At 38.1% G+C, this 26302-nt stretch overlaps 1 protein-coding gene across 13 annotated transcripts in view; it reads right to left on the bottom strand.

Moving 5' to 3' along the window:
• The window catches only part of DNM3 (dynamin 3), a 563955-nt gene that overhangs the window by 145514 nt on the left and 392139 nt on the right, over positions 1-26302 (bottom strand). For all 13 annotated transcript variants that reach the window (XM_047840082.1, XM_047840084.1, XM_047840089.1 and 10 more), the window contains one exon: positions 9239-9348. In XM_047840082.1, coding sequence (XP_047696038.1) covers positions 9239-9348 — 110 coding nt within the window. The remainder of the gene's footprint in view (positions 1-9238; positions 9349-26302) is intronic.

Here is a 26302-nt window from a genome sequence, read left to right as displayed (position 1 = left end):
GTGAAAGTGATAAAGAGTTTTTACTATCAAATTGATTTTTTTTAAATCTATCAGGTACTCACAGAGGGTATTACAAACACACCTACACACAAAGATGACCCACCAACACTGCATGGGGAAAGGTAGGATAACACACATTTCATTACCCAGCTTGGACTGGAAGACTGGTTACTAACTGACTGAATCTTCATCTGACAAAGAAAAATTTTCTTGAATCAGAGTATTCAGAAGATAAACAATTTTCACTTAGTATTCTATGAGGCAAGAAGAAATGCCTGGAACATTCTTTTGACAACTGTGGGGTAAAATGAAATAAAGTAACTTCTTCGGGTGTCAGGCCTATGTCCCAAAGACAAGCTTCATTCCATTGTATTCCTTATACAATACTTTATTTCCTATTCTGAAACACTGCATATTTCTACTCTACTGAATTTCCAATAAATTTGAGTCTCTGCCATCCCTATTTACAGAAGAGTAATTGTTTCCCTTTTAACATAGATTTGACACTCCACCACATCCAAGTGAGACATGACCTCTTAGACAAGGCATTGTGTACCACCTTTTGCCCAGCATATTTGTTTAATTAAGTACTTTTTGAAACAACTTAAACTCCAAGCACATCTTAATATAGAAACATAGCTATAAAGGTATATAAATGGAAAACCTGACTCCAATTCCTTTCCAGCTAACAAGTGGAAAAATATACCACTCAACAATGAGAATAAAGAGCCATTCTTTACAGAATGCCTAAAGTGCATACACTAGCTATAGTGACATTTATTGAGTGTCAGCAATGTGCTGGAGACTAAGTGGAGTAGTGAGACATCCTAAAATCACTTTCTGTAGGAAAACGAGGGAGGAGGTGAATTGAAACACTTGGCAATGTTGATAAACCATATCCTGAAATGAAGCTACAAAGCAGCGTCAAGTAAAAAAGTGCCTTATGTTAAAAGAAAACAGAGCTGGACAACCCCAAGGGGTACTCAGAAAATACCATGTGGCTGCCCTACAAGCCCCCTGGACAGACACAGATCTCTGCTGGTTACCAGAGCTGACATACCTTGGACCAAATGGGCCTTAGCATGACCTTAAAAGTGAAGGTCTGCCTGGGGAGAGCAAAGACCAGCACAGTGAAGTCATTATCTAGACATGCTTCTACCAGAGAAAACATGACATTTCTAACAGAATCAAATGGAACAAAAACCTGGGGGGAACATTCCAATCTTAGTTTAGATCCTGCCACAAAGAAGTTTAGGAATCTTAAGACTTAGATTTCAAAATGATTTGGCGATGTGATGAATGTGAGAACAAAGTATTATAATTTATCAGTCTTCCCAGGTATCTGGGATATGCTCTTTGAAATCCCCAGAGGAGGGCTGGGGGCTGCACACTCTTACCTGGAGTTTTTGGAGGTTAAATCAGTCTAGGTATGAAATTCACTCTCCTCAAGCGCTGAAGTCACTGCAACTAGTAACAATTCCTTCCATTTATAAAAATCTAAGCACTAAAACACTGTTTATAATGGCTCAAAAATCTGGTCACCAGACTCATAAAGATCATATTAATTCACCAGGACACTGAAGGCTTTTTAAAGAAGGATGTTAAATGTATCAATTCTTACACACCTGATGACTGGGAATTACAGAATAACTGTTTTAAAACTTTATAGTGGAAAATTGAAATAGCAACTGAATGAGCTCTTAGGAATAATGCTGTGGTACAAGTAGCAATGACTAATATAGTTTTTTAAGAACTATAGCAAGGGTACTGGTCAGGTCTATGTTGGGCTTTGCAAATGAGACTAAAAAGCATTCCATGGAAATTTGTAAGACCTAAGAACAAACTGAAATACCTCCATGAGAAGTTAAAAATCTCTTCATCCCTGCTCTTTTGGGAACAATTCCAATTAAAATATTAGGTAGAATTCCTGTTCCATAGTTAATATCAAACTGTGGTATCAGAAAGAGCCCTAGGTCAGGAGACACCTGGCCCGGGTTCCAGTTCTGTCTCTGTCATTAATGGCTTCTGTGACACGGGGAAGGCATTTAACTGTTATGGGTGTCAACTCTTTAACCTGTGAGATGAGGACAGACAAGATTATCTCTAAGGTCTCAGAGAACCCTAGAAATCCATGACATTTTATATTACATTGGTGATAACCCCAGTGTTCACACAGGAGCTGTTAGCTCCAAGCCACTACATCTCCCATGGGTCTGCTGAATGGCTGAATAAATTGATCCAAAACGCTGCAGTGGAAGACAGAGATGAAGCATACAAATCAAAAGAAGCATTTACAAAATCTCTTCTAAAATCTCTTGTACATCTCTTCTGAAATGGATAAATTACCAAAAGCAAGAATAGAACTTTCCTTATAAGATCATGTCTCAGAAGAAAGAAAAAAATAGGAACATAACCTCAGAATCACCCTCAGTGGTGAAAAGAATATCATTTAAGTATAGCTGATAGAATTATGCTAAGCATATGGGCTTTTGAGAGATGCAGGGTTTTCCATCTACATAAAATATTAAAATACATAAACTTACATGGGAAAGTCCAGTTCAATAAACTCCGTGGAGGGAAAAAAAAGAATGTTTTATTTTTTAAACTAGGGCTCATCTTGCCTTTGAAATTAGCTGCTTCTCCTCCAGAACAGTCTGGCAACAGATTAAGCAACATTTCCCAACCATTTGCTTTGACTAATACTATTTCCTCTTTGGGATACTCTGTTCAATTTCCTCTCCATCAATTCATGCCAAGACCCAATAGAAGTCACCTGCCATGCTGCTAACTACTGCTTGTGGGACTTCAGTACTAGAATGAAATATGCTTTCATAGATCTGGTTAAATGTTTCCTTACACACTATAACCCATTTGTTTCATGTATAATATTCTTTCAACTAGACTACCTTTTCTTCCCCCCCCCCATTTTTTTTTACCTCTTCATTTATTCTTACATTTTCTGTCTTAAGATTAGTGAAAAGTGAGGGGTGCCTGGGTGGCTCAGTCGGTTAAGTGTCCAACCTTGGCTCAGGTCATGATCTTATGGTTCGTGGGTCTGAGCCCTCTGTCAGGCTTTGTGCTGACAGCTCAGAGCCTGAAACCTGCTTCGGATTCTGTGTCTCCCTCTTTTCTGCCCCTCCCCCACTCATGCTCTGTTTCTGCTTCTCAAAAATAAATAAAAATTAAAAAAATTAAAACAAAGATTAGTAAAAAATGAATGTTGTATGACACTCATTGGTGATTACAAATGTCAGGCAAAACAAGATCCATCTTGTATTTCATTTAAAATACCAATACTGACATGTATAGCTGATAATGTGGAAATGCCTAATAAACACTTTGGAGTGAATAAAAGAATAGATATTTTTTTATTGAGAGATAAACAGGAGAACAGGAGAATAACAGCTGCTTTTCTCTAATTGGTTTGTAAAAACATTCATGTTTGTAAACACAGGGAACTCCCAGACTGTCCTTCCAGGTTCACTTTTATCATAATCTTTACTTCTTGGGGGATTCAGAAACATAGTTTTGTGTTTCAACAATGTAATGGTAATGAAAGGCCATGCCATTTTAACCAAAATGGCAGATTACAAAATTTTAAAACTCTTTCCTACAAGAAATCAAATATTGCTGAAAAACATTATTTTAAGTGCCTAACCTATTTCTGAAATGAAGGAAGTCCTTAAGAGGAAACAAAGACTGTCACTTTTGACGCTAGGTGGTCTCATTTTCAGTAACCAAAAGGCTTGGACTATGGTAGCCCAAAAGAATGGGAAACAAAATCTTGGGATTTATGTGACAGCCAGCACTCTCCAAAGGCCACATTCTCAGAAAAAGAATGGACTGAGAAAAAAAATCTGTCCATTAGCAAAGATGACAGACAAGTTGTTTTGGCCTGGTCACAGATGAAGAGAGTATCAGTGAACTGGAAGATGGCACTAAAGAAATGACCCAAAATGAGGTACAAAGAGACATATATGTATAAGAAAGAATAGGATAAAATGGCTTAGTATATGTCTAATAGGTATTTTTGGAATAACAAAAAGGAGCAGAGAAGAGACAAAAGAGAATGATATAAGGTTTTCAAACTTTATGAAAATTATGAATCCTCATTGGGAAACACAACAAATCCCAAGCAGAAGATATAAAGCAAAACACATATAAACACATCATACTGAAACTTCAGTATACCAAAGGCAAAAGGGATATTGAAATCATTCAGTGAGAAAATACAGATTAACTATAAAAAGGAGCAACAGATTATTTCTTAAAAGCTGAAGCCAGACTACAGGGGGAAAATGACTTCAGAGTTATGAGATAAGAACCATGAATATACAATTTAATATCCAACAGAAGTATTATTCAAAAATGAGAGCAAAATAAAAACATTTTCAGGAAAATAAACACCTGAGAGTTACAAGCAAGTGGCACACACTGAAGGGATTTCTAAAGGATGCACTTTGGTGTGGAGAATGAACCAAAATCAAACACTAGGATGCAAGAAGAAAAGTGAACAAAGGAATTGACAATTGTGTTAATATATCTAAACAAACATTTCCTATATGAACCAATTTTAAAAAGGTAGTAAGAAAGTAAGATGGAACTCAAATACTGGGTAACAATAATGTGGAAATCAGGAGAGTTAGTGGACTTAAAGAGTTTCAAGGTCATTTTGGAAAAAGAGTAGAAAAGACTAACTTCAAACTCAAATAAAAATGAGGTATAAACAAAGAATTAAAATAAAGAATATAACTACTAAGGTAGGCAAGGAGAAAAATAAATTAACCTGAATTTAAAGAAAAAGAAGTCAGGGCACACTTGGGTGGCTCAGTCAGTTAAGTGTCCCACTCTTGATTTTGGCTCAGGTCATGATCTCATGATTTGTGAGTTCAAGCCCTGAGTCATGCTCTGCACTGACAGCACTGGAGCCTGCTTGGGATTCTCTCTCTCTCCCTCTCTCTCTGCTCCTCCCCCGCTCACCCACACATACATGTGTTCTCTCTCTCTCTCTCTCTCTCTCTCTCTCTCTCTCTCAAAACAAATAAACTTAAAAAAAAAAGAAGAAGTCAGGAAAAAAAGTGGGGAGGGTGGAAAACAAGTATAGAAAAGGCAGGATAAGAGAAAGACTAAAATAAGATGTTCAAATAAATTCAATGAGTCAGTTATAAAGATATAAATGGACTAAATTCACTAGTTAAAAGAAAAAGATCTTACATGAGATTAAAAACAAACAAATACAGATACATGCTAGTATAAGAGAAGACTTAATAAAAATACAAAATGGTTGATGGCAAAAAGGTAAAAAAGCTAAACCAAGCTGGGGTGCTTGGGTGGCTCAGTCAGTTAAACATCTGACTTTGTCTCATGTCATGATCCCATGGTACGTAAGTTCAAGACATGCAATGCAGAGCCCGCCTGGGATCCTCTGTCCCCACATGCTCTCTCACATGCTCTCCCTCTCTCTCAAAAATGGATAAACATTTTTTTCAAAAAAATGATAAACCAAGAAAATATTAACTAAAATAAAGGTAGTATAGTTATATTAAGAGTAGACAAAATAAAGGTTAAGGCAAATAGCACTGTTAGGAATAAAGAGGGTTGTCACAAAATTATATACATAGTGTATATATACAGTACATATACACAATATATACATATTATATACACATATATACATATATAAGTATATATAAAGAGAGAGAGAGAGAGAGACATCAGGAAGATAACACAATTCTAAACTTGCAAAAACCAATAACATAGATTGGCCTCAAAATACATAAAACAAAAATTGACAGACTAATAAAATAATCAAGCTCATAATCACAAAGTGAGATTTTTAATACCCCTCTGATAAAGTGAGATTCTTTATGGCTTTCTTTTATCTGTCTCCCTGCCAACACCCTTCTCTGGAACATAATCTACAGTGTACCATCTTTTTTGTCTATTTTATTTGCAATGTATTTTAAGTACATAGAAAAGTACCTGGCACATAATGGCTGCCTAATATAAACTTGCTGAGTGTTTTAATTAATATGAAAAAAAGATAGTAACTATAGAGATTAAATAATGTAATTGACAAGCATAATCCAGTAGACTCTCATGGAACCCCACACTCCCAAATCAATACATTCTTCTCAAGTACACATGGAATATTTATGAAAATTCACCATGTGCTAACTGTATTCTCTGACCACAATACAATTAAGTTAGAAATAAACAACGGCAAACCAATAAAAGTCCATGCACTATAAACTGTAAACATACTTCTAAATGATTCAGAGAAGAAATCATAAAGAAGAAACAGAAGATTGAAGAAAACAGAACTTAATGATAATACAAAATATTATACCTCAAAATCTGTGGTAAGCAGCTAAAGACTACCTAGAGGAAGATCTATAGATTTACATACATATATAAGAAAAAGAAAGGACAAAAATTGATGAGCTACACATCTAAATTAAGAAGTTAGGAAAAAATACTACAAAATAAACATAAATACAAGGAAGAAAATATTGAAGAAAGGAGTAGAGATTATAGAAATCTCTGTGTATAGAAAAAAATCTATGTGTATAGAAAAAATATACACAATAAAGAATCAAAAGAGTCAAAAGCTGCTTCTTTGAAAAAGTAAAAGTCTGGCGAGAATGATCATGTTAAAAAAGACTTAATAATAAAAAGGGGTCAAATTTCAGATACAGCAGAAATTTGAAAAAATAGAACCTTAAGAAATACTTGAGGCTAATGGACTGAAAAATGAACAGAATGGATGATTTCCTAGGAAAAATACAGTTTGTCCAAACTGACCCATGATAAAAATAGAAAACCTAACAAACCCATAATTATTAAATACGTTAAATCACTAGTTTAAAGCTTACTTACCAAAACTGTCCACTAGGCCCTGATGTTATGGGTGGGTTCTACCACATAATCCATTAAGAGTTAATCCCTATCTTATACAGAATGTTCCTAAGAACAATGAGAACTTCATCCCACTTCAATTATAAAGCTAACACAAACTTGATATGAAACCAGGCAGGGACAGCACAAAAAAGGACATTTACAGGCCAATATCACTTATAACCATAGTCGCAAATGTTAGCAAACAAGCCAGGAACACATCATAAAGAACACTACTTCATGATTTAGCTAGTTTAATCTCAGGAGATCAGGATGGTTTAAGTATATTATAAGGCCTATTAGTATATTTCATTACATGAACAGATAAAGAAGAAAATCATACAATCTCTGTAGAGACAGAAAAAGCGCTTGATAAAATTCGACATCCATTCATGATAAAAACAGAAACAGAAACCTTAGCGACTAGGAACCCAAGGGGTCTTCTTTACCTGATATCAGTTACCTATCAGAAAGTACTTAATTATAAAATTATGAAATAACTTTCCCTAAAATACAAACAAACCAAGGATGCCCAATTGTATTCAACATTGTACTGGAGGTCCTGGCCAGTACAAAACTAATTGAAAATAATCAAGATTTCAGGCCATAAGACAACAGCAAATATGCCTGTAGATGGGACATCCTCGTACTCACAGAGGTCTCTGAGAAGTGGCTGAAGAATTCAATACCTTCCAAGAACCCTAGGATTCCAGAATACCCAGAATTTTAGAGGTCCAGAGTTATCTTATTTTGGTGTCTTTTGCTCCTTTTAAAATATAAGTTGCAGTTCATCTAAAAAAGCTACTCTATCATTGTCTGAATTTTTTTTTAAATTTTGTACCAAGCCCTTTTATAACCTGAACTTTCCAGGTTGATGAAGAACTCAAATTGACCTCCTATGTAGTAGTCACACTTCCACCCTGCATCCAGGCAGGAAGGCCGAGCACTTCTGTAAAAGATTCCTTCAGGACCTCCCAGCTACCCTCTGCTTTGAGCAAAGTATGTAAACAGTACTGTTTGGCCCTAGTATGAGGACACCCTACTGCTCTCTCCAGGAAATCTTTTTATTCTTTACCATCACAGTGTTTTTTTTCATAAGCTACTCTCAAATAATACTAGGTCTTTAAAAACTCCCATCTCAGTATTTGGTAGGGGAGTTATATTTAATTTTCTCTCCCCTTGATCCTTTAAATGACTAGCTCTTGTGGTTTTTCTAGGTATTTTTGTATAATGAGTCACTCTGAGCAACTGACTGGGAATGTAGGAAGAAGACTTCTTTTGCTATTTTAATGTACTGTGTGATTGACCCTGGGATGGTCATTGAACCCAATCAAGGAACTTCATTCATTGCTAAATAAAGATAAAAGGCCTGAAGAGATAGGTTAAAATTAGACCCTGTCACCTAATGACTCAGTCTCTTAATAACTGACTCATAGAAATTAATTCGCTTTTTCCTATAACATTGCCATTTGGAAAAGATCTCCTTGTTATCCTTGTCTCATTGTAGCCCTTTTACATCTCTCTATTCCATCCTCTGTTACCTCTCCATTTGTTTATATTTAATTTTACTGCTTAACTTCAGTGAGTAACCGTGGCACTCCACGATAATCAGCCCCAAATTAAGTTTCGATGTTGTAGGTGAGTGGCAGTAAAAAACAAACAACAATAGTAAGACACAAGTGGAAGGAAAAGTAGATTTAGACACAGTAGTCCTACTTCAGTTTTAAGCTTTCTCATATACTAATTTTATGATCTTAAGAAAGTCAGTTAACCTCTCTGAACTACAGTTCTACTTTATGAAATGGTAACCACACTACTCTTTCTACCTTATGAGAAACTGTTTTTAAAAAAATCAAACAATGAACATGCACAGTGCTTTGAAAAACTGGGAAGTACTACATATCTGTATTTACATTAAGTGAATCATTCTATTCACCAATGCAAAAATGCCCTCCCAAAATATATAAGGTCTTGAGTAATATCCATCCATGCTGGACAGACACTATCAAAAGTTTTAACTGAGTAATTTGCAAGTATGTATGCAATAAATCGAGGACAAGAAAGACTTTAAAATAATAAAATGTACTTTAAGAATGAAAGCAGCATGATTTGGGTGCCTGCTGGAAGAACAGGGAATACTTGAAGATCCTTCTTATTCTAAGTTTTAATCCTGTGAACCCATAACCTATGGTGAAAGCTAAACATACAAAATAAAAGGAAAACTAAAGAGTTAACAAGTTCCCAGGTGGGACCAAAGGAACTCTTGTAAACATGGTCTCTAGGTGACACAGAAATTCAAGTAAAAAAAAATCTGAAGACAGAAGCTGCTTCATTTTCTTACCTTTGTTCTGTATTAAAAAGTGCAAAGATGTGCTTGCTAGACATAAAGCTTTTTTCCACATCCCGAACTTTCAGGTTGTCCAAGGGAAGCATATACTTCTTTTCTTTTTCCTATTGAGAGAGAAAGAGATGGAGAGAGAATTGGCTTTAATAAAAGATCCTGAAGGCTGCCAAGGGCAACTCATCACCTGAGTTGTCCAACATTTGATTACAGTATTTTGATACCAGCTACCAAGGAATAAAAGCTATCTGAGAAAAGAGACTCCAATGATTCTCAACACACGGGTTGCAAGGATGAGGGGAGGAAAAGTGTGGAGGAAGGAAGGCCTCAGTGATAGAGAGAACACATGGTCCTCCACCCTTTCTTCCTCATGTGGGTCCCCTTAGATGTTTTAAAATGTTAGTTTGATATTAAGAATTTAGCCATCTGTTAATATTTAGCAAAAATGTTCTGGTCCTAATTCAATGAGAAATGCCAGATGGATTTCATTTCATATTTTATTTGCAGCCTAAGCAGTTTTGATAGCCAGTGCTGGCAGGGACGGGAAGCACAGGACCCCAGTATGAAATACCCCCTATAAACTAGATAAAGCACAGCAAAATATTTCCTTCATTTGGGTCTAGAATAAAATGTGGGTCCAGAAAAAAGTGATTCCATTAAATTGTTGACCTCTTTGAGAAACAAAAGAACCCATTAGAAGTAGACTGATATTAACTAGAATAAATTCTCTTTTAAAATTAACAATTCTTTAGGAAGAAAATGGACATTGGGTGGGGAGGGAGGTCTGCAAATGGGGCCAAACTGGTCTTAGTGAAACATACTGGATGCTAAAGAATTATGAGAAACATTTACATTTAGGGATTGGCCCAGGGGCAATATTATCATATGTATAAATGCCTAATGATCAGTCTAGGAGGAGAGAGCCAAACACTCAGCTGAAGAAACCTAGTCAATATCTATTACCAGGGGTATTCTAGCACAGTCCTTGTTCAACAGTAGCCCTGTATATGGCCCCAGCCTATATCTCTTGTGCTGGTCCTAAGAAAAAGCAGGACTAGACTCCAGAGGAGGGAAGCATAGAGACTTACTCACAACTTTTAATAAACAACTATTAACTGTATTTCCTGTCGAAAAGTACATGTGCTGTACAAACATGTTTGACATAAGTCTTTTGGTTCCTACAGCACTAGGCTCTGTAGTGTGGAGCAGAACTCTGTGTGTGTGTGTGTGTGTGTGTGTGTGTGTGTGTATGTCTGTGTGCGTGTGTGTGTGTGTGTGTGTGTGTGTGTGTGTGCGCGCGTGCACGTGTTCTCTAGCCACCTTGTGGTAGCCATGTTGTCTGCAGACCCCACAGAGAGTTATTGCCAGGAGAATCAGCTTTGCCACTCATTACTCTCAAATTAATTAGAGAAAATCTGGGCAGAACACATCAGATTAGTGCGGCAGAGAGAAATAGATGACTAAATCAGTTGAAGGAAGCTCGTTGGAGAACAAAATGGCTGTCCTGGCAGACAATGTCATGTCTTCAAAGAAGATCAAAAAAACATAAAAGAAACTAAATGGAAGTGAGAGAAGCCTAAGAATAAACATGAAAAAGCAAAGCGCTGAAAAAAAATTCCAACATTTCTTGTACAAAAATTAGTAATATTTCAGCAAACGCAAGTATATTCTAAATAGCAAAATACATAATTTAAGTTACTGAAGTATCATAGTTGAGTCTAACTTCTTTGAAACACTTGTCAGACTATTTTAGGATAGAATTCTAACAGGCAAGATCACAGATTGAATGAAAAGCTATCCAATACATAATCAAATGAAAATGCTTGAAACCCAGGGAACATTTTTTTATTGGATGTTTTTCAATGCCCTAAATTTAAGCAGCTGGACTTTTTTAACGCACCATCCTATTCAACCTTTTGAAATGATGGATTCGCCTTTTAATGGGAAATCTGCATTTCATTGTAAAGAAGGAACACAATGTCCTTGGCGTGTTTTCTATAGAAGTAGGCTCCCTTTCATATTGCGTTCTTTAGCCTATAGTGAAGACCAAAAATCCAGCAAGTTTACATCAGACATTAAATGCTGGAGAAATACACACATATGCAGACAGGGGAACATGAAAAATGTAGCTTCATTTCCAAAATACTAAGTGTCATTTATCCATGGTTTTTGAGGACATATTGCTAAATTATTTCATAATCAAGAGTTTTAAGACTGACAAAGGGAGATGAAAAAGAAGATTCAGACTGATTTGTTCAATTAAAGTTGTAAGTCAAGTGAAGAACTACAGCCATGAAAAACTCTCTATCATGGATATTTCTAAAATTCTTGGTGCTCTGGGGAAAGAATGATGTTCTGTTAAAAGAACATCTTTAATACGAAGCAGCTAAAACAAACAAAAGGAATTGAGGGGGAGAAAGAATAAACAGAATTATAATTTCCAAAATACAGTGAGTCTTAGCACTGTGAGTGCCAAAATACAGTGAGTCTTAGCACTTAGCTTAATTGAGACATTTGCTACATAATCTTTGTTAGCTCTATTAAACTGTCTAATAATACACTGTGCAATATGGTAGCCACCAGTTACAGGTCACTGTCGAACACTTTAAATGTAGCTAGTTAAATTGGGATATGCTCTAAGCATTAAACACATGCCAGATTTCAAAGACTTAGTGTGAGAAAAAGAATGTAAATGATCTCATCAATATTGTCTAAATGTTTATTTACTTATTTTGAAAGAGAGAGAGAGAGAGCGCGCGCGCACATGCATCCAGAGGAGGGGCAGAGAGAATCCCAAGCATTCGATCCCACGAACCATGAGATCATGATCTGAGCCAAAATCAAGAGTCAGATGTTCAGCTGACTAAGCCACCCCAGATGCCCCCTCAGCAATGTTCATACTGGTATATGTTGGGGCGGCTGGCTTAGTTGATAGAACATGGCTGGCTCAGTCGATAGAGCATGCAAATCTTGGTCTCAGGGCTGTAAGTTTAAGCTCCACTTGGGGTGTAGAGACTGCTTAAAAATATATTGATTATATGTTGAAATGATAATATTTTGAATATATTAGGGAAAATAAAATATTATTAAATGCAATTTTATCTTTATTTTTAGTGTTTTGCATATGGCTGCTAGACTATTTAAAATGATATATGTGGCTAATATTAACTTTCTATTGATGGCATTGAGCCCCATATACTTATCATCACTTTCCTTCCTCTCATCCACCCAATTTTTCTCCTCTAACCTCCCTGGTTCTGCCATTAGGTATATTTTTCATTCTCCCCATCACCCAATCTGAAACCTCACTATCATTTCTGACATATTGTTTTCCTTCACCCCCTTTATTACATCAAGACTATGTTGCATTCTGTTTGAAGCATTTGTCAGAGCTCCACTTATATGACATTCCCACCACATTAGTCCAGGTCTCCGACATGTCACAAGCATGTGGTTTTACATGGTCTGCTATCCAGTCCCCTTGCTTTCTAATTCCTCAAATATCACCAATTTTCTAAAACTACTCTGTCTAATTCATTACAGTCCTTCCAAATGCTCACATCTCTCTATCATTTATGGGAGAAAATCCATGAAACTCCTTAACGTGACATTGGTCATTTTTGTCACATGAAACACCTACAAATTGGTCCAATCCTGATTTGTGAATATTTCTTTTACACTTCCATAAAAGTCTCCATTTGAACCAAACACACCTTTGTCAACAGTCTTTTCCCAACTTGAGATACCCTTTCAACTTCTCCCTAACACATCAGTTTATTATTTAGAGTCAAGTTCAAGTTCAACGTTCTGTGCAAAAAGTTTTCCAAAGTTTATGACTCTCTCTTTCTCACTCCCCAACCTCTCTCCTTTCAATTCATATAATAGGTATTGTTTATTCTATTCATCTTGGGTTTTTTGTTTCTTTTTTTAAATGTGTACTCATTTTTCAGAGAGAGCATGAGCAGAGAAGCGGCAAAGAGAGAGGGACAGAGGATCCAAAGCAGGCTCTGAACTGACAGCAGTGAGCGCGCTGTGGGGCTTGAACTCATGAACCATGAGATCATGAACTGAGTCAAAGTCGGACACTCAACTGACTGAGCCACCCAGGTGCCCTCTACTCGTTTTGAGTTATATGTTATATAAGGTATGCTCATCTTATAAATGCATATTACATAACAAATCTGCGTGAAGGTTATTCATTTGGAATTCGGAACGTTCAATCAATTCTATTGTTCAAGTAGGTTACGTTTGCAAAGAAAAATAAAAAGCAGAAAATGTTTTGCAACATTTGTAAATAAGATGTAATTTGATACTTTAAACATTTTATCTTAATAGACATTTTTGGAGGAAGCACTTGTAAAATTTTAGAGAAAGGTTTTTCCCATGGAGAGTCAGAAAGAAACTTCTGCAAAAAAAGCTTTAGAAGCTGATGTCACTAATTCAACATACATTTTTTCCTTTTTAAACATGGTAACTTTGCTCTCCTCCATACAAAATGGTTACCAGCACTACTTGTATGGGAGGCATCCGGGAATTCTTTGTTCAAAGAGGGGACATGAGAGACGATGTGTTTTTTCCTTGCAGTAACTTGACAAGTATTAGAAGAAGGAGAAATAAGACAGACCCCCAAAAGGATGCATTAAATATGTGAAAAAGTGTTGTATGAGGTGGAAATAACTGAACTGTGAGCTGTGAGTGGTAAAAGGCAGATGAATTAAGGTAGAAGGAGGTGGTAATTATATGATGGCTACATGATACGTTCACTGACCTTGAAAGGAAATGAAAGGATCGATGAGGGACAGATGGGGCCAATGATGGGGTTCTAGCTGGCAGAGCACTGCCAATATAACTCGGTTGCTAGAAGGAGCTACAGTGGGTATGAGGAGAAGGTTGGGCATGGGGAGGAATATCTCCTGAGTATGCACAGCATTGCAAAGTCTTTATACACTGGTGGTTTATATGTAGGGAGTTTCATAACTTGGGGAATCTTTGTGTGGCCTTGGGTTGACGAACTACCTTGAATCTTATTTGTACATACATTTTCTCACTAGCAAGGCAACAAAATATTCAAGAATAAGACAATGACTTCTTCATTTGTATGCATTACAGTGCCTAGTAGAGTGTTGGCCATTGAAATTTATACACATATTATAAATACTTGTTGAATTAACTCGAAAATGTCTGATAACCAAAGCCAAATGTTGAGTAAAATATGTGATAGGCACATATATTTGAGAATCAAATAAAAATTCCGTGGGAAAGAAAAAACCCTGTAAAAGATGCTTGACTGATTGGCACTGCTTTTCTTTCCTTTTTTTAATGTTTATTTATTTTGAGAGAGAGAACATGCATGGGTGCAAGCAGGGGAGGGGCAGAGAGAGAGGGAGAGAGAGAATCCTAAGCAGGCTCCGTGCTCTCAGTGCAGAGCCCAACATGGAGCTTGAACTCACAAAGCAGAAGATCATGACCTGAGTCAGACGCTTACCTGACTGAGCCACCCAGGTGCCCCAGCACTGCTTTCAATCATTAAATGTTTACAAAGTTTAGATTGATTGCCATGTTTTTTACTCTCTCTGCCTCTGCTTGTATGGCTGCTACCTGTTAGGAATGTTTTCTTCTCTGCAAGAAGGCACATATTTGTGGCCTTGAAATTTACATCAAGTGCCATCTCTTCCACGAAGCCTACCCTGATTATGGTATGTCATACATGTCTTTTTCTGAGAGCGCCCACATTTTCCATGATTTTTGTCCTAGGCTACATAGGATGCCGTTTCTTATTTATGCTCAGATGCCTCTTCAAATAAGTTGGACACTCCTTGAGGGCAAGGTTTATGTTAAAATTCTTTTGTGTTTACACTTAATAGTAACACACTGCTGCATATACACATGCTGTTTAATACACTTTTGACTTAAGGATGCAGCAGAAACAAAATGCCAACATGATGAAATTCTACAACTATGTTGTATGTATAATGTTTTGCTACCATGTCTACCTGTCTATTATGTCTACTAATGTCGATATTATTATGTTAAAAATTAAACAGATGTGATATTAAACACTTATTTTTAATGGCTGAAAGATTGATTTTGGATGAATTTGCTATAGCATATAAGGTGGAGCTTTACTAACCTAGACCAGGCCAGAAGGTTTACAAACAGGGAAACTAAGGACATTATCCTGGGTTTGGGGGTGGGTACCTGGGCCAAGAAAAATATGATGCTCCCGTAAATTAATGCTAACCTTTCATCCTTTGAGTAACTTACACAAGAGTTATGTAAGCATACATATTCATCATGCTCCTCAGCCCCATCTCATTCTCCAAGATGAACGGTACTGCCATTCAGAGTAAATTCAAATTTCTCAACATGCCCACTGCGCCAACCTCAGGACTCCTGCTTTCCAGGAAAATCAATGCATTTTTATTTTCCATACAGAACACATCTAATCATATCTCCTTGGGTTTTTTTTTCTGTACTATTTCTTCCACTAGAAATACCTTTGCCTACTTGCCATTCTGCTTCTCTTCCTCGCAAAATTCCTGCAAAAGATTATTCCACCTAGTTCAGACCTAGTGCACATTTTTTTTTCTTAAAGTATTACAGGTCTCATTTTTTCTGTCTTCTTTTCCTTCTCCATCCCACTTGCAGACTTATTATTTTTAAATCAGTAGGATCCTTAAAAAAAAATCTGACACCAAAGCTAATTCTATTGGATAGATTAAAAAGTGAAGTTCCTCTGATTAAAGTCAGAGTGGGGCTATGAGAAAACCTGCCCATTAGACTCATCTTCTAGCTCTGATGTCACCTCTGTGAATTGCAGTTGAACACCTAAGGACTCTGGTACACAGGCCTGGATCTCCTTGCTCTCCTGGTGTTCCCATAGCTCTGCTCTCACCCCAGTTTGTCTGGATCTCGATGGGCCTCATCTGTCTAAGGCTCCTACACCAAGAAGCTCTATCTAGCTCCCTGTGACTTTTTAAAAAGTTTTTTTTAATGTTTATTTACTTTTGAGACAATGCGAGAGACAGTACAAGCAGCGGAGGGGCAGACAGAGGGAGACACAGAATCCAAAGCAGGCTCCAGGCTCCTAGTTGTCCGCCCAGAGGCCGACCCGGGGCTCGAACTCATGAACCATGAGATCATGACCTGAGCCGAAGTCAGACACTTAACTGACTGAGCCACTTGGCGCTCCAAGCTCCCTGTGACTTCTAACTCAGTAAACAGATCTCTTAGAACCATGGATATGATTTAGCAAATCCTTCCAGTTCAAACCACTGTCATACCCTTGTCTGACTAACTGGACACTGTGATGTGCCCAGAAATTCACTCAAGGATACAGTGCTCTCCAGCCATCAGAAATCCCTGCTGTGGCCAGACATAGCACTCAGGTGTCTTCAACCATTACCAGAATTTCTCTGCCCCCGGTCTGATCGCTTGACAGCACTTGTGTGCTTGGTTTACTTTCCCTCTTATTTTCCAAGAGGAAAAAATAAGTTTCCTGACTCTTTCACCTAAGTGTGCCTAGACCCTGCCTTTCCAACTACAAGGTAAGTGCCCAGGGAAAGAACAAACCTGCTACTATTGCCATCATTTCTGTGGTTGTTCGTCATTGTGTGTGTCTTGCTCCCCTGCTACTCTGTAACTATTTCCTGACTTCCCTGTCAATGCATCAGCTCTTTGAGGGAAGCAATTGTTTCCTTCTTAGCTTTAGTTGCGTAGTTGACATTCATCACACACAATGTTTAATGAACATATGATTGAGTCCCCTTACGGCCTGGCAGAGTGCTTTACTTAGATTGGGGATTCAGAGATGATGATTGACTTATAAAATAATCAAAATAGCAAAGAAAAAAAGAAAAAGCTATAAAAATATTGAAAATACCAGAATACTAGTTCCACATGCTTTTGAAGAGTCTGGTGTTTATTGCTATTAAGATGTTATAACTAGAGAGATGTACACGTATGAAACTCATAATACAAACTACCCATCTTTTCATTTGAGCTCTAATTCCCGGCTTTAATCAGAATTACATTTTGAGTAGTAAACAGCATCTGTGAGCCAGGAGGCTGCTAGTAAAAAGTACTTCTTTATATTTTTCCCTTGGACACTGAGGAAACTGCCTATGTGTATGTAGACTTTGATGGGCTGTCAGAGTAGGCCCAAGAAAACCCAATGGCTATGCCACTGGCTTCATGGCTGCCCCCTCTGCACTCACTCAGATCCTTAAAGGGAGCTATATATTGGCATATCCCCATTGGGTAAGAGAAAAATAGTAATGCTTGCCATTACCCAACTGGAGACCCTACTCTTCCTGGCCCCTTCTGTCTCTTCAGAGTCCAATTCAATTTCCACCTCCTCCAGGAAGCCTGCCTGGCCATAAGAGCCCACTGGAGGGCTCCCTCCTCCATTCTCTTGTCATTCCTGGGCAATACCACTTCTTTTTTTCTTTTGCACTTGCTAACATCTTTCTGATATCGTTATTATGTTGTCTTCTTGTTATTCACTTTGAGATTCACTGTTTGAATGTGCTGGTGACTGCTTTGCTTGAGCAGAGCCAACAGCACCATGACCCAGCCAGATGAGTGCTCTTTGGACTGCAGCCTCAGCTAAGTGTGACCCCAGAAGCCTGAGCTCCGTATCCAGCAGAACACATTTGGTAGATGGAGGAAACATCTACGAATAAGGGCATGGACATTACAGGGATTGTGTTAACTTGCTGTTTTGTTTTTTCCTGCCAGGTATTGTATGTATGGTGGTTTACATTTCAGTGGACTGGAAACTTTCCATTTCATTCAAGAAATATGTTCCATGTTAAAAAGCCTTGATTAAAGAGGAGGCAAAAAAGTATATATTGTCCTACAGCTCCAGGTACCTCTAATATCCTCAAATGTGGACTCCCTCTCCTCCCCAAAAAAGGACTTTTGTAATTGTAAAGTGAGAAAACTAAACACTATATCTCAATTTTTAAATATTTAATCTCTATATAAATACTTTTCTCTTTTCCCTCCCCCAAACCCATTTGATAATAGTAAAAGAATAAAATGATATTGATCCACAAGGACAAAGAAAATGAGAAGGGAGAAAACAGTAGACAAGAATTTCCTGAAAGCTTTCAAAGAGAGAAGGCAGACAGAAAAGGATTCATTGACTTAGCATACAGAAAGGAGTTATTTCCCCAAATTCCTACAGCGGGAGAGAATGGAGGAGAAGCCACCCAACTGCATCCTGTCCTGTTCTTTGGAGGCACCTGAAGGGGGTAGTTTGGGGGCTAAGACAGCAGGATCAGATAGTGTGTATACACAAGTACAAAGATCAAATAATGACACAGGGTCACCTCCTTAATGCATAGCAGCCCATTCCTACCCCCAGCAGGAGAACAGAGGCTTTTTCCCTAGAAAGAAAATTATACAAGAGAAGTTTGGGGGCCCAGAGATACGAGCAGGTTGAATAGCAAAAGTGGGACAAAAAGAAGAAAACTTAGTAAAAGTCTTCATATGGAAATGTCCCTCGGCCACTTTCGCAGCCTTACTCCAGAGGGCTAACAACCAGATGTATTTCTCTGCCCCCACCAAGCAGGATATTGGACTGCTCTTCTCTGGGGAGCTAAATAGTTTCAGAGAAAATGCCCTATATTCTAACCTTTCAATGAAAAGAGAAGCTTGCTACCTGTTCACCTTACAGAGAGGTCCTATATTCAGCAAGCTTCACACATACATAGAGTTTCCAAGTAGCTGAATGGTACAGGCTCTTAATAGATTAGAAATATCACAGCTATTAAGTGGATTCTGAGGATGGGCTATCTCTATGACCAGTCCCAACTCCTTATAATGTTTGAGTTCAATTCAAAACTCTCTTTCTCTGCCCAATCTTGCTTTTGTAGCTAGGGCTCCAGATGAGATATAGTTTCAGCCAATCCGATGTATTCATAGCCATACCAGACTTTGGTTTCGGAAGTGAGTCCCATCACTGAGCTGCAGAGGATGTGGCACTTGTTTTCTTGGCCCTGGATCCAGAGGCTAGAATGTGGGGTGGCTTCCTGACTGCAGCCTCCAGTTTGGTGGAGTCAGCAGCTCCCTGGCAACCCCAATTCTGAACTTCAGTTTGGAACCAGTCCAGGGAAGCCAGCCTAATTCTGTAATTTTGCCCTCCCAATGGTTCTTCGAGAAATTTATACCCCTCAGTAAATGTTTTCTACTTAAACCAGCTACAGTAGATTCTGTTGTTGACAACAAAGAACTCAGAAAATACAGTAGCTGTATCTGGTCATTATATATTATTGTGTCTCAGAAAAAATGAATAGTCAGTAAAGCAGAACAATAGCATTTCTCAGTAATTCATCATTTTAAAAAATGAACTGCTTATTAGCATGTGTGTGTGTGTGTGTGTGTGTGTGTGTGTGTGTGAGAGAGAGAGAGAGAGAGAGAGAGAGAGAGAGAGAGAGAGAGCAAGCGAGTAAGCGAGTTGGGGGGAGATGGTTTGTGCAGTTATGAATTTCCTGGACTTTGCACTTAAGGAAACAGTCTTTAACCAGAATAAAAAATTTTATACCTAAGAAATTTTAAAAGGGTAGGTAAGAAGGATAGAATTTTAGTGGCTTCGCAAGAAACAAAATAAAGCAACATGTGAATAAAACAGAATGAATTCCAGTGGCATATATGTTCAGAGACTATTATAAGCTACCACGGTAATAGCAGTGTATTTCATGGGTTAAATTTTCTCTACTAGTAAGCAAAGTACAGGGACTTTGTGTTTTATATTTTCTCAGTTACTAAAGCAGGAAAAAATTTACTCAGCACGGCAAAACATACGGCAAGCACTTTAAAATGAGCATATTTCAAATGTTTAATGGTCTCATTTCCTCATTTCTTTCTGTGTTCCAAGGCAACACAACTTATATTTTTTTTTAAAAGAGAACCTTTCAAGTTTGGAAGAGTGACTGGTTTACTTGAAAAGGTGTGTGATAGGATACAGATTTCTGGTAGTAATATCCCTCAACTCTGGCTTCGGTGGCTGCACATTAAATTACAAAGTGAATTTAAGAGACCCCACAAACTCTGAAATTATGCTTACTTTGTAACAGCTTTCAAGTGCATATTAATCACACAAAATTCTACACGTATAGCCCTTTGAGTGTACTTGTGTGAAACAAAAGTGTTATTTTGGCTAAGTATACCATGCATTTGTAAAAGTTCAACTCAATAAAAGTGCCTTGTTTACAAATGCAACATAATTTTTACTTATCTGAGAAAATGGGGGTCAGGAAGGCATGTACAAACAAAATCCTCTGACAATTCCCAGAACTCAGCAGATGAACAGTTTTAAATTTTAGTCCCATCATTTGTCACAAAGCTAGGAATAAAAATCAAAGCTGAATTTTCCCCTCTCTCTCCTATCATTTCAGTGAAGGAACACTCAAAAAGAGGCAGCACTATGAAGAAAAGCAACAAGACTGAGCATTCAAACAAATTAGTTTGCATTGACTAGTAAGCTAGCAGATCTTTGCATTGACTAATAAGCTAGCCACCTCCCCCCCCTCCACGATAGTAACATAATGCAGTGAGGGTCTTTCTGAGACCGCTGTAGTGTTTGCAAAGGAGAGCTGAGTACCATGCCCTCTGTACTTGAGTCAGCGCCCTTCTCCTTGTGTTCCAAAGAACACGGACTGAAGATGGAATAGGGAAAAAGGGGCCCCTTCCATGCACCTTCTGGGACGCAGCCCTGGACTTGAGATGATATTTGGCTGAATTGCTCTAAGCACAGCTGGTGGTCTGTGTACCGTTACTGGCTCAAATACAGGTTCACACAGAAACAGGGCTTTGGATAAGGGAAAAAGAACTGGAGTAGTTCTCCATCAATCCTAATCATGTCTGCTGACTGCTTTCTGTGGAAAGGGTGAAGAAGAAAAAAAATAGCACAGGGAAGGATAAAGGAGGGGGTAGAGAAAGACAGAAAGGAGTGAAGTGACCTATCTATTAGGGGGAAAGAACTACAGCTACCCACACTAAAAGTACCCTCTGCTTTCATTGCAAGTTCAGGTGGCCCTATCCCAGTCTCCTGGAGACAGAGATCACTGTGAGGAGACTCCCAGGACAGGCAGTGTGGTAGGGGGAAAGGACATGTAGTTTGGGGTTAAGACATGGGCTCATATATGAGCTCTGACACCAGCTATGTGAACCCAGGCGAGTTACCTGATTTCTCTGAGTCTTACCTTATCTTGGTATAAAGTAATAATTCATTAATAATAAATAAAGTAATACCTCTTAGGGGGTATCGGATTAAATGAGATTATGTGCATTCTTCTTAAATGAGAGAGCTGTGCATTCAGAGACTTCTGATAAGTGTTCCTTTGCTTTTCCTTGGGGAAAACCTTTTTTAACCATCTACTTCCCACCCATAAACACAGGAAGGTGCTCTCTCTTCAACATAATTATAATAGTAAGCTTTTATACTTGTAAGCTATAGAGCTATGAGGGGAAAATAGGAAGTTAATTCCATGCCCACCAGATAAACACACATTAAACATGAACAATATCAAGCCGGGAGGGTGGCAAGCAATGAAACAATATAAACAACTTTAAACTATGGCTTCCTATTCAAGGGAGATTTGTAAGAACTCCAGAATTGGGGAACTGTGTCCATAGCCATGGAAAGAGAGAGAGAAAATGTGACGGGCTAAGAGGTGGTATTAATTCCTCTGCCTCACTCCCACGGTGGATTGCACAGAATAACCTCAAGGAAAGTATTTAAGAAGAGATGAAAGTTTTGAAAGAAATATACAAATGAAAATTCCATAATTAAAGAATCATCTACTTTTTATTATAGATATGTTTTTATACTTTTAAAAAATAAGCCAGAGTCTCAAGACTGGCTAAAAAACTAAAAGGCAGAGAAAGTTCGTTTTCCTTCTCCAAACCTCTTCCATTCGGGCAGTTCCGCTTTTCTGCTGGCTCCAAACCAAGATGGCCTTGAGTTGGCGGCTTTTGCCACTGCCTGGTTTGTAAGTTTCTCCCTCTACTGCATCCAAGGAAAGCTCCCCTTCTCGCTCCGTTCGTCCTGTATTACCAGCTGTGTTTTAAACACCAAGAATGGGGACTCTGTTTACCTGTACAGATGTCTGATACTAGTAGGCGTTAAAAATTTTTTTTTGTAATGTTTACTTTTGAGAGATGGAGAGAGACAGAATGTGAGAGGGGGAGGGGCAAAGAAAGAGAGGGAGACACAAAAGCAGGCCCCAGGCTCCGAGCTGCCAGCACAGAGCCCAATGAGGGGCTTGAACCCACGAGCCCTGAGATCATGACCTGAGCCGAAGTTGGATGCTAACTGCCTGGGCGACCCAGGCGCCCCGACTAGTAGGCATTTAATACATGATGACTTATGATGATATCAAACTTATCTATGCTATGACCCATTCTGCTAGGCTTTGTCTTCATGCATGATTATGTTTATAATAAATTAATGTCAGCAAGAGAATCAATTGCTATAAATTATTGTCCTCAGGTAATATATTTGCATTTAAATCAGGTCCTTCAATCCTTCTGCCTGAATTGACCGAGTCACCCTCCTGCTTTAGCAAACTGGTAGGTGTGAGATCCTCAGGTTGCCCTTAAATCATTCCAATAGGTATCTAGTCCAAAGCTGGACTTGAAAACTCTGACTGCTTCTCCAAGTCTTAAAGAAGTAAGTTTGGAGTCCCCTTATTCCCAGAGTTGTAAGGTCTTGTGAGAATTCAAAAAAAAATTTGGGGGGCGCCTGGGTGGCTCAGTCGATTGAGCATCCAACTCTTGGTTTCACCTCAGGTCATGACCTTGTGATTTCGTTGGGTTCAAGCCCTGTGTCAGGCTCTGTACTGACAGTGTGAAGCCTGCTGGGGATTCTCTCTCTCTCCCTCCCTCTCTCTCTGCCCTTCTCCTGCTCGTACTGTCTCTGTCTCTCAAAATAAATAAACAGACAAATAAATACGAGAAAAAGAAATTTTGTGTAGTATTTAATAAAATTAGTATAAGGGATTTTCTGAGTTGTCTGGGGAACCACTTTATAAGTAAGCACTGGCAGTCAAAACTTTTAGTGCCCATGTTTGTGTTTGCACTGAGTAGGAGTACTCTGTTCATGGCAGACTGAGCAGAGAAAGAGACATCAACACATCAGTTATGTACTCTCCTCTAATGACATCACAGTGCCCTGGGTGGATGTGTGTTTCATCCCAATAGGATAAAAGTGGGAGGAGGATGGTGAGGTCTTACAGCACAGTTAGCCCAGCCATGCCAATCTCAAAAGATCCTATGCTTGGGAGCCAGAATATATTTTCCTGTTGACTAGTCAATTATGTTTCCTAAAAGGACATCATCTTTCACATTAATGTTGATCAGTTGAAGTTTTGGGTAGTACAAATTTGCTTGACTTTGACTTTTTTTTTTAATGTAGAATGACAACAGTATGACGTGTTTACATATTTGTAGTTATGTTAAATATAACAATTTTCTGTTTCTACATATTTAAGTAATATTATGAATTAAAATAGTTTGCATGTGCTCATAATTGATGAGGATCCTTTTCCTTTAAAGGTTGTTTGCATATTATCTGGGTTTAAGAAACATTGGTATAGAAAAAGTGTATCTGGAATTTGAAAGGGTTGACATAGTCAAAGTAGGTAAAAACAAATGACCTTGACTTATAAATAATTTGGAGAGCTTAGAAATTGCTTCAACTTGTAATTGCCCTCAGCAAGACCAGGAGAAAAAACACAGGCCTGGCTCTCAGCACCTGGGAGGCCCAGCCACGGCTGGAGCATACATTGAGTGTCCTTGGGGGGACTGTTTTCCTGCTCAGTGCTTCAGTTTCACCATATGTAAAGCAGGGATAATAATACCCAAACTCAATCCTTAAATTTAAAAATGAAAAAAAAAATAAACTTAACTTTATGGGAATAAAGAAGCAATAGATGGAAAAGCATTTTCATCTTTTGAGGAAAAGAAGGTACTATTTAAAGGGGGAACTCTTGAAAATATCTCAACAATATGTGTCTAATTCATACTGACATGTGTAATTGAACCTATGTCTAATTTTTGCTGCAAATTATCTACTTCCTTTAAGAAGCCAGGGTGGTAAAATGCTGAGTTGTGTGGTTCAAAAATGGAGCTGTGGAAGAATGACGGATACATGGGATAAAACACAGTAAGGTTGGGCCCTGAACAAAAGATGAAACAGAAAAGGGAGAGCTGCAGAAAAAGGCTGTGCCAACGGGAAGAAAAAATATCATGAAGCTGATGGAAAATAATAGCAAGGAAGTAGGGATAGTGGGAGATTTTCACACCCAGATCTGGCTAATGACACAGAAAAAGTTGAACATAGGATCCAGTGAGGTCCCCAGTGCTTCGCCAGTTAAGACCCAGAGCAGCTCAAAGAGATAAACAATATAAATGTAAATATTGAGCTTTATCCCATTTCAGATGACAGAGTTTATACTGTCCTCTTTCCTCTCCCCTTCCTCCTTTTCTTACACTCCATAAGCTTAAACAACTTACAACTAAATTTAATCAATTCCTGTTTCATTATTCAGAATAATTAGATTTCAATATGAAAGCCATCACAATTATATAAAGTGATAATTCTCAGATTCCATTTCTATGTTAACTGCCCGCATTAGCAAGTAATAGCATGTATTTAAAATAAAACCAGAATGGTGAGAACCATACTGGCCTTCCAAGAGCATCAGCCCTCCCGGCTCCCAACCTCAGTTTTTTAAGTATAACAGAAATGTTGCAAGATACTATATTTTGTGGGTTCATCAGGGAACCTTCCTTGATATAAGGAGCGATATATATGATTTAAAAGATCACCTGGCCACAGTCTGGAGTGTGAATCAGGGAAGGCCAGGAGTAGGAGCAGGAACCCAACAGGAGTCGAATGCAGTAACGCAGGAAAGAGACAGTGGTCATTCCAACTAGGATGGTGGTTGGGGAGAGAAGTGATTGGCTCAGGAACAGGTTTTGGAGGAGAGCAGTGGTTAGCAAACTATCGTTCCGGGGGCTAACTCTGGCCTTCGTTTATGTGTTCATGGCTCATATTGCTAAGAATAATTTTTACTCTTTTAAAGGATGATGAAAAAAGAAAGAGAAAAGAAGAGTAAGTGAAAGAAATTGTACATGGCCCCTCAAAGCCTAAACTATTCACTATCTGTCCCTTACAGAAAAAGTTTGACAACTCCTTGGAGTAGAGTCAGCAGATCGTGAAATCAAACTGGCTGGAGGGAGGGATGAGGGGAAGACAAGAATGAGGGAAAGTACCTGTGTTTTTAGCTCAAGCAGCTGTGTGATAGACATGGCCTCTCCTTCCAGCCAATCATACCTTCTTGGGTACCTCCACTTTATCTTATTCATGCTTTGTTGTTGTACTTCTTTCACTATCACACTTATTTACCTCTATATGCCTGCCTCCCCTCCTTGGCAGTGAATTCCTTAAGTAGCTCTAATTTTTCTCAGTATTTATGGCACCCAGCTTTGTACAAGACACATGCTCCATAACTATTGGATATGATTGAATAGATGATACGTTAAATTCATTTCCAGTGGTGCTAGTAACATCTTCTTAATAAATACAAAATTATAATCACTGTTTTTTAGTGTATAAGAGTTTATAAACCATTTTTGCAACCCACCTGTTCCTCCATACAACCCCGTATATTGATATTACAGTAAACTTCAATTATAAGTTCCTCTTACAAGAACTTATATTTTATCTTGATTTACTTATATTTAAAATGTTAGGAACTATAAGCATTTTGAAATCCATCTCTTTGGGGGAATGATTAGAAAAAGGACCGAATGAAAAGAAAAACTTTGCAATGGAGCATTATGAAAAGCCAACAATAGAGAAAGAAATCTGGGTATTACAGTGATAGTTGGGGCAACTGAACTGGGTGTGAGGGGGCTGGTGAGGAAAAAAAAAAAGGAATCAAAGGTGGGCTTTCATGTTTTGAATGTAATGGTAGTGCCTGTTACTAAGATAAAGAAAACTATGGACATATAGGTTGAGTTCTGTCTTGGAAAGTTAAATTTGAGATGCCA

Source organism: Prionailurus viverrinus, chromosome F1 (assembly GCF_022837055.1).
Source record: "Prionailurus viverrinus isolate Anna chromosome F1, UM_Priviv_1.0, whole genome shotgun sequence".
Classification (NCBI taxonomy): domain Eukaryota; kingdom Metazoa; phylum Chordata; class Mammalia; order Carnivora; family Felidae; genus Prionailurus; species Prionailurus viverrinus.
The sequence above is the reverse complement of the archived record's forward strand: the minus strand, read 5'-3'. Positions and strand labels throughout refer to the sequence as shown.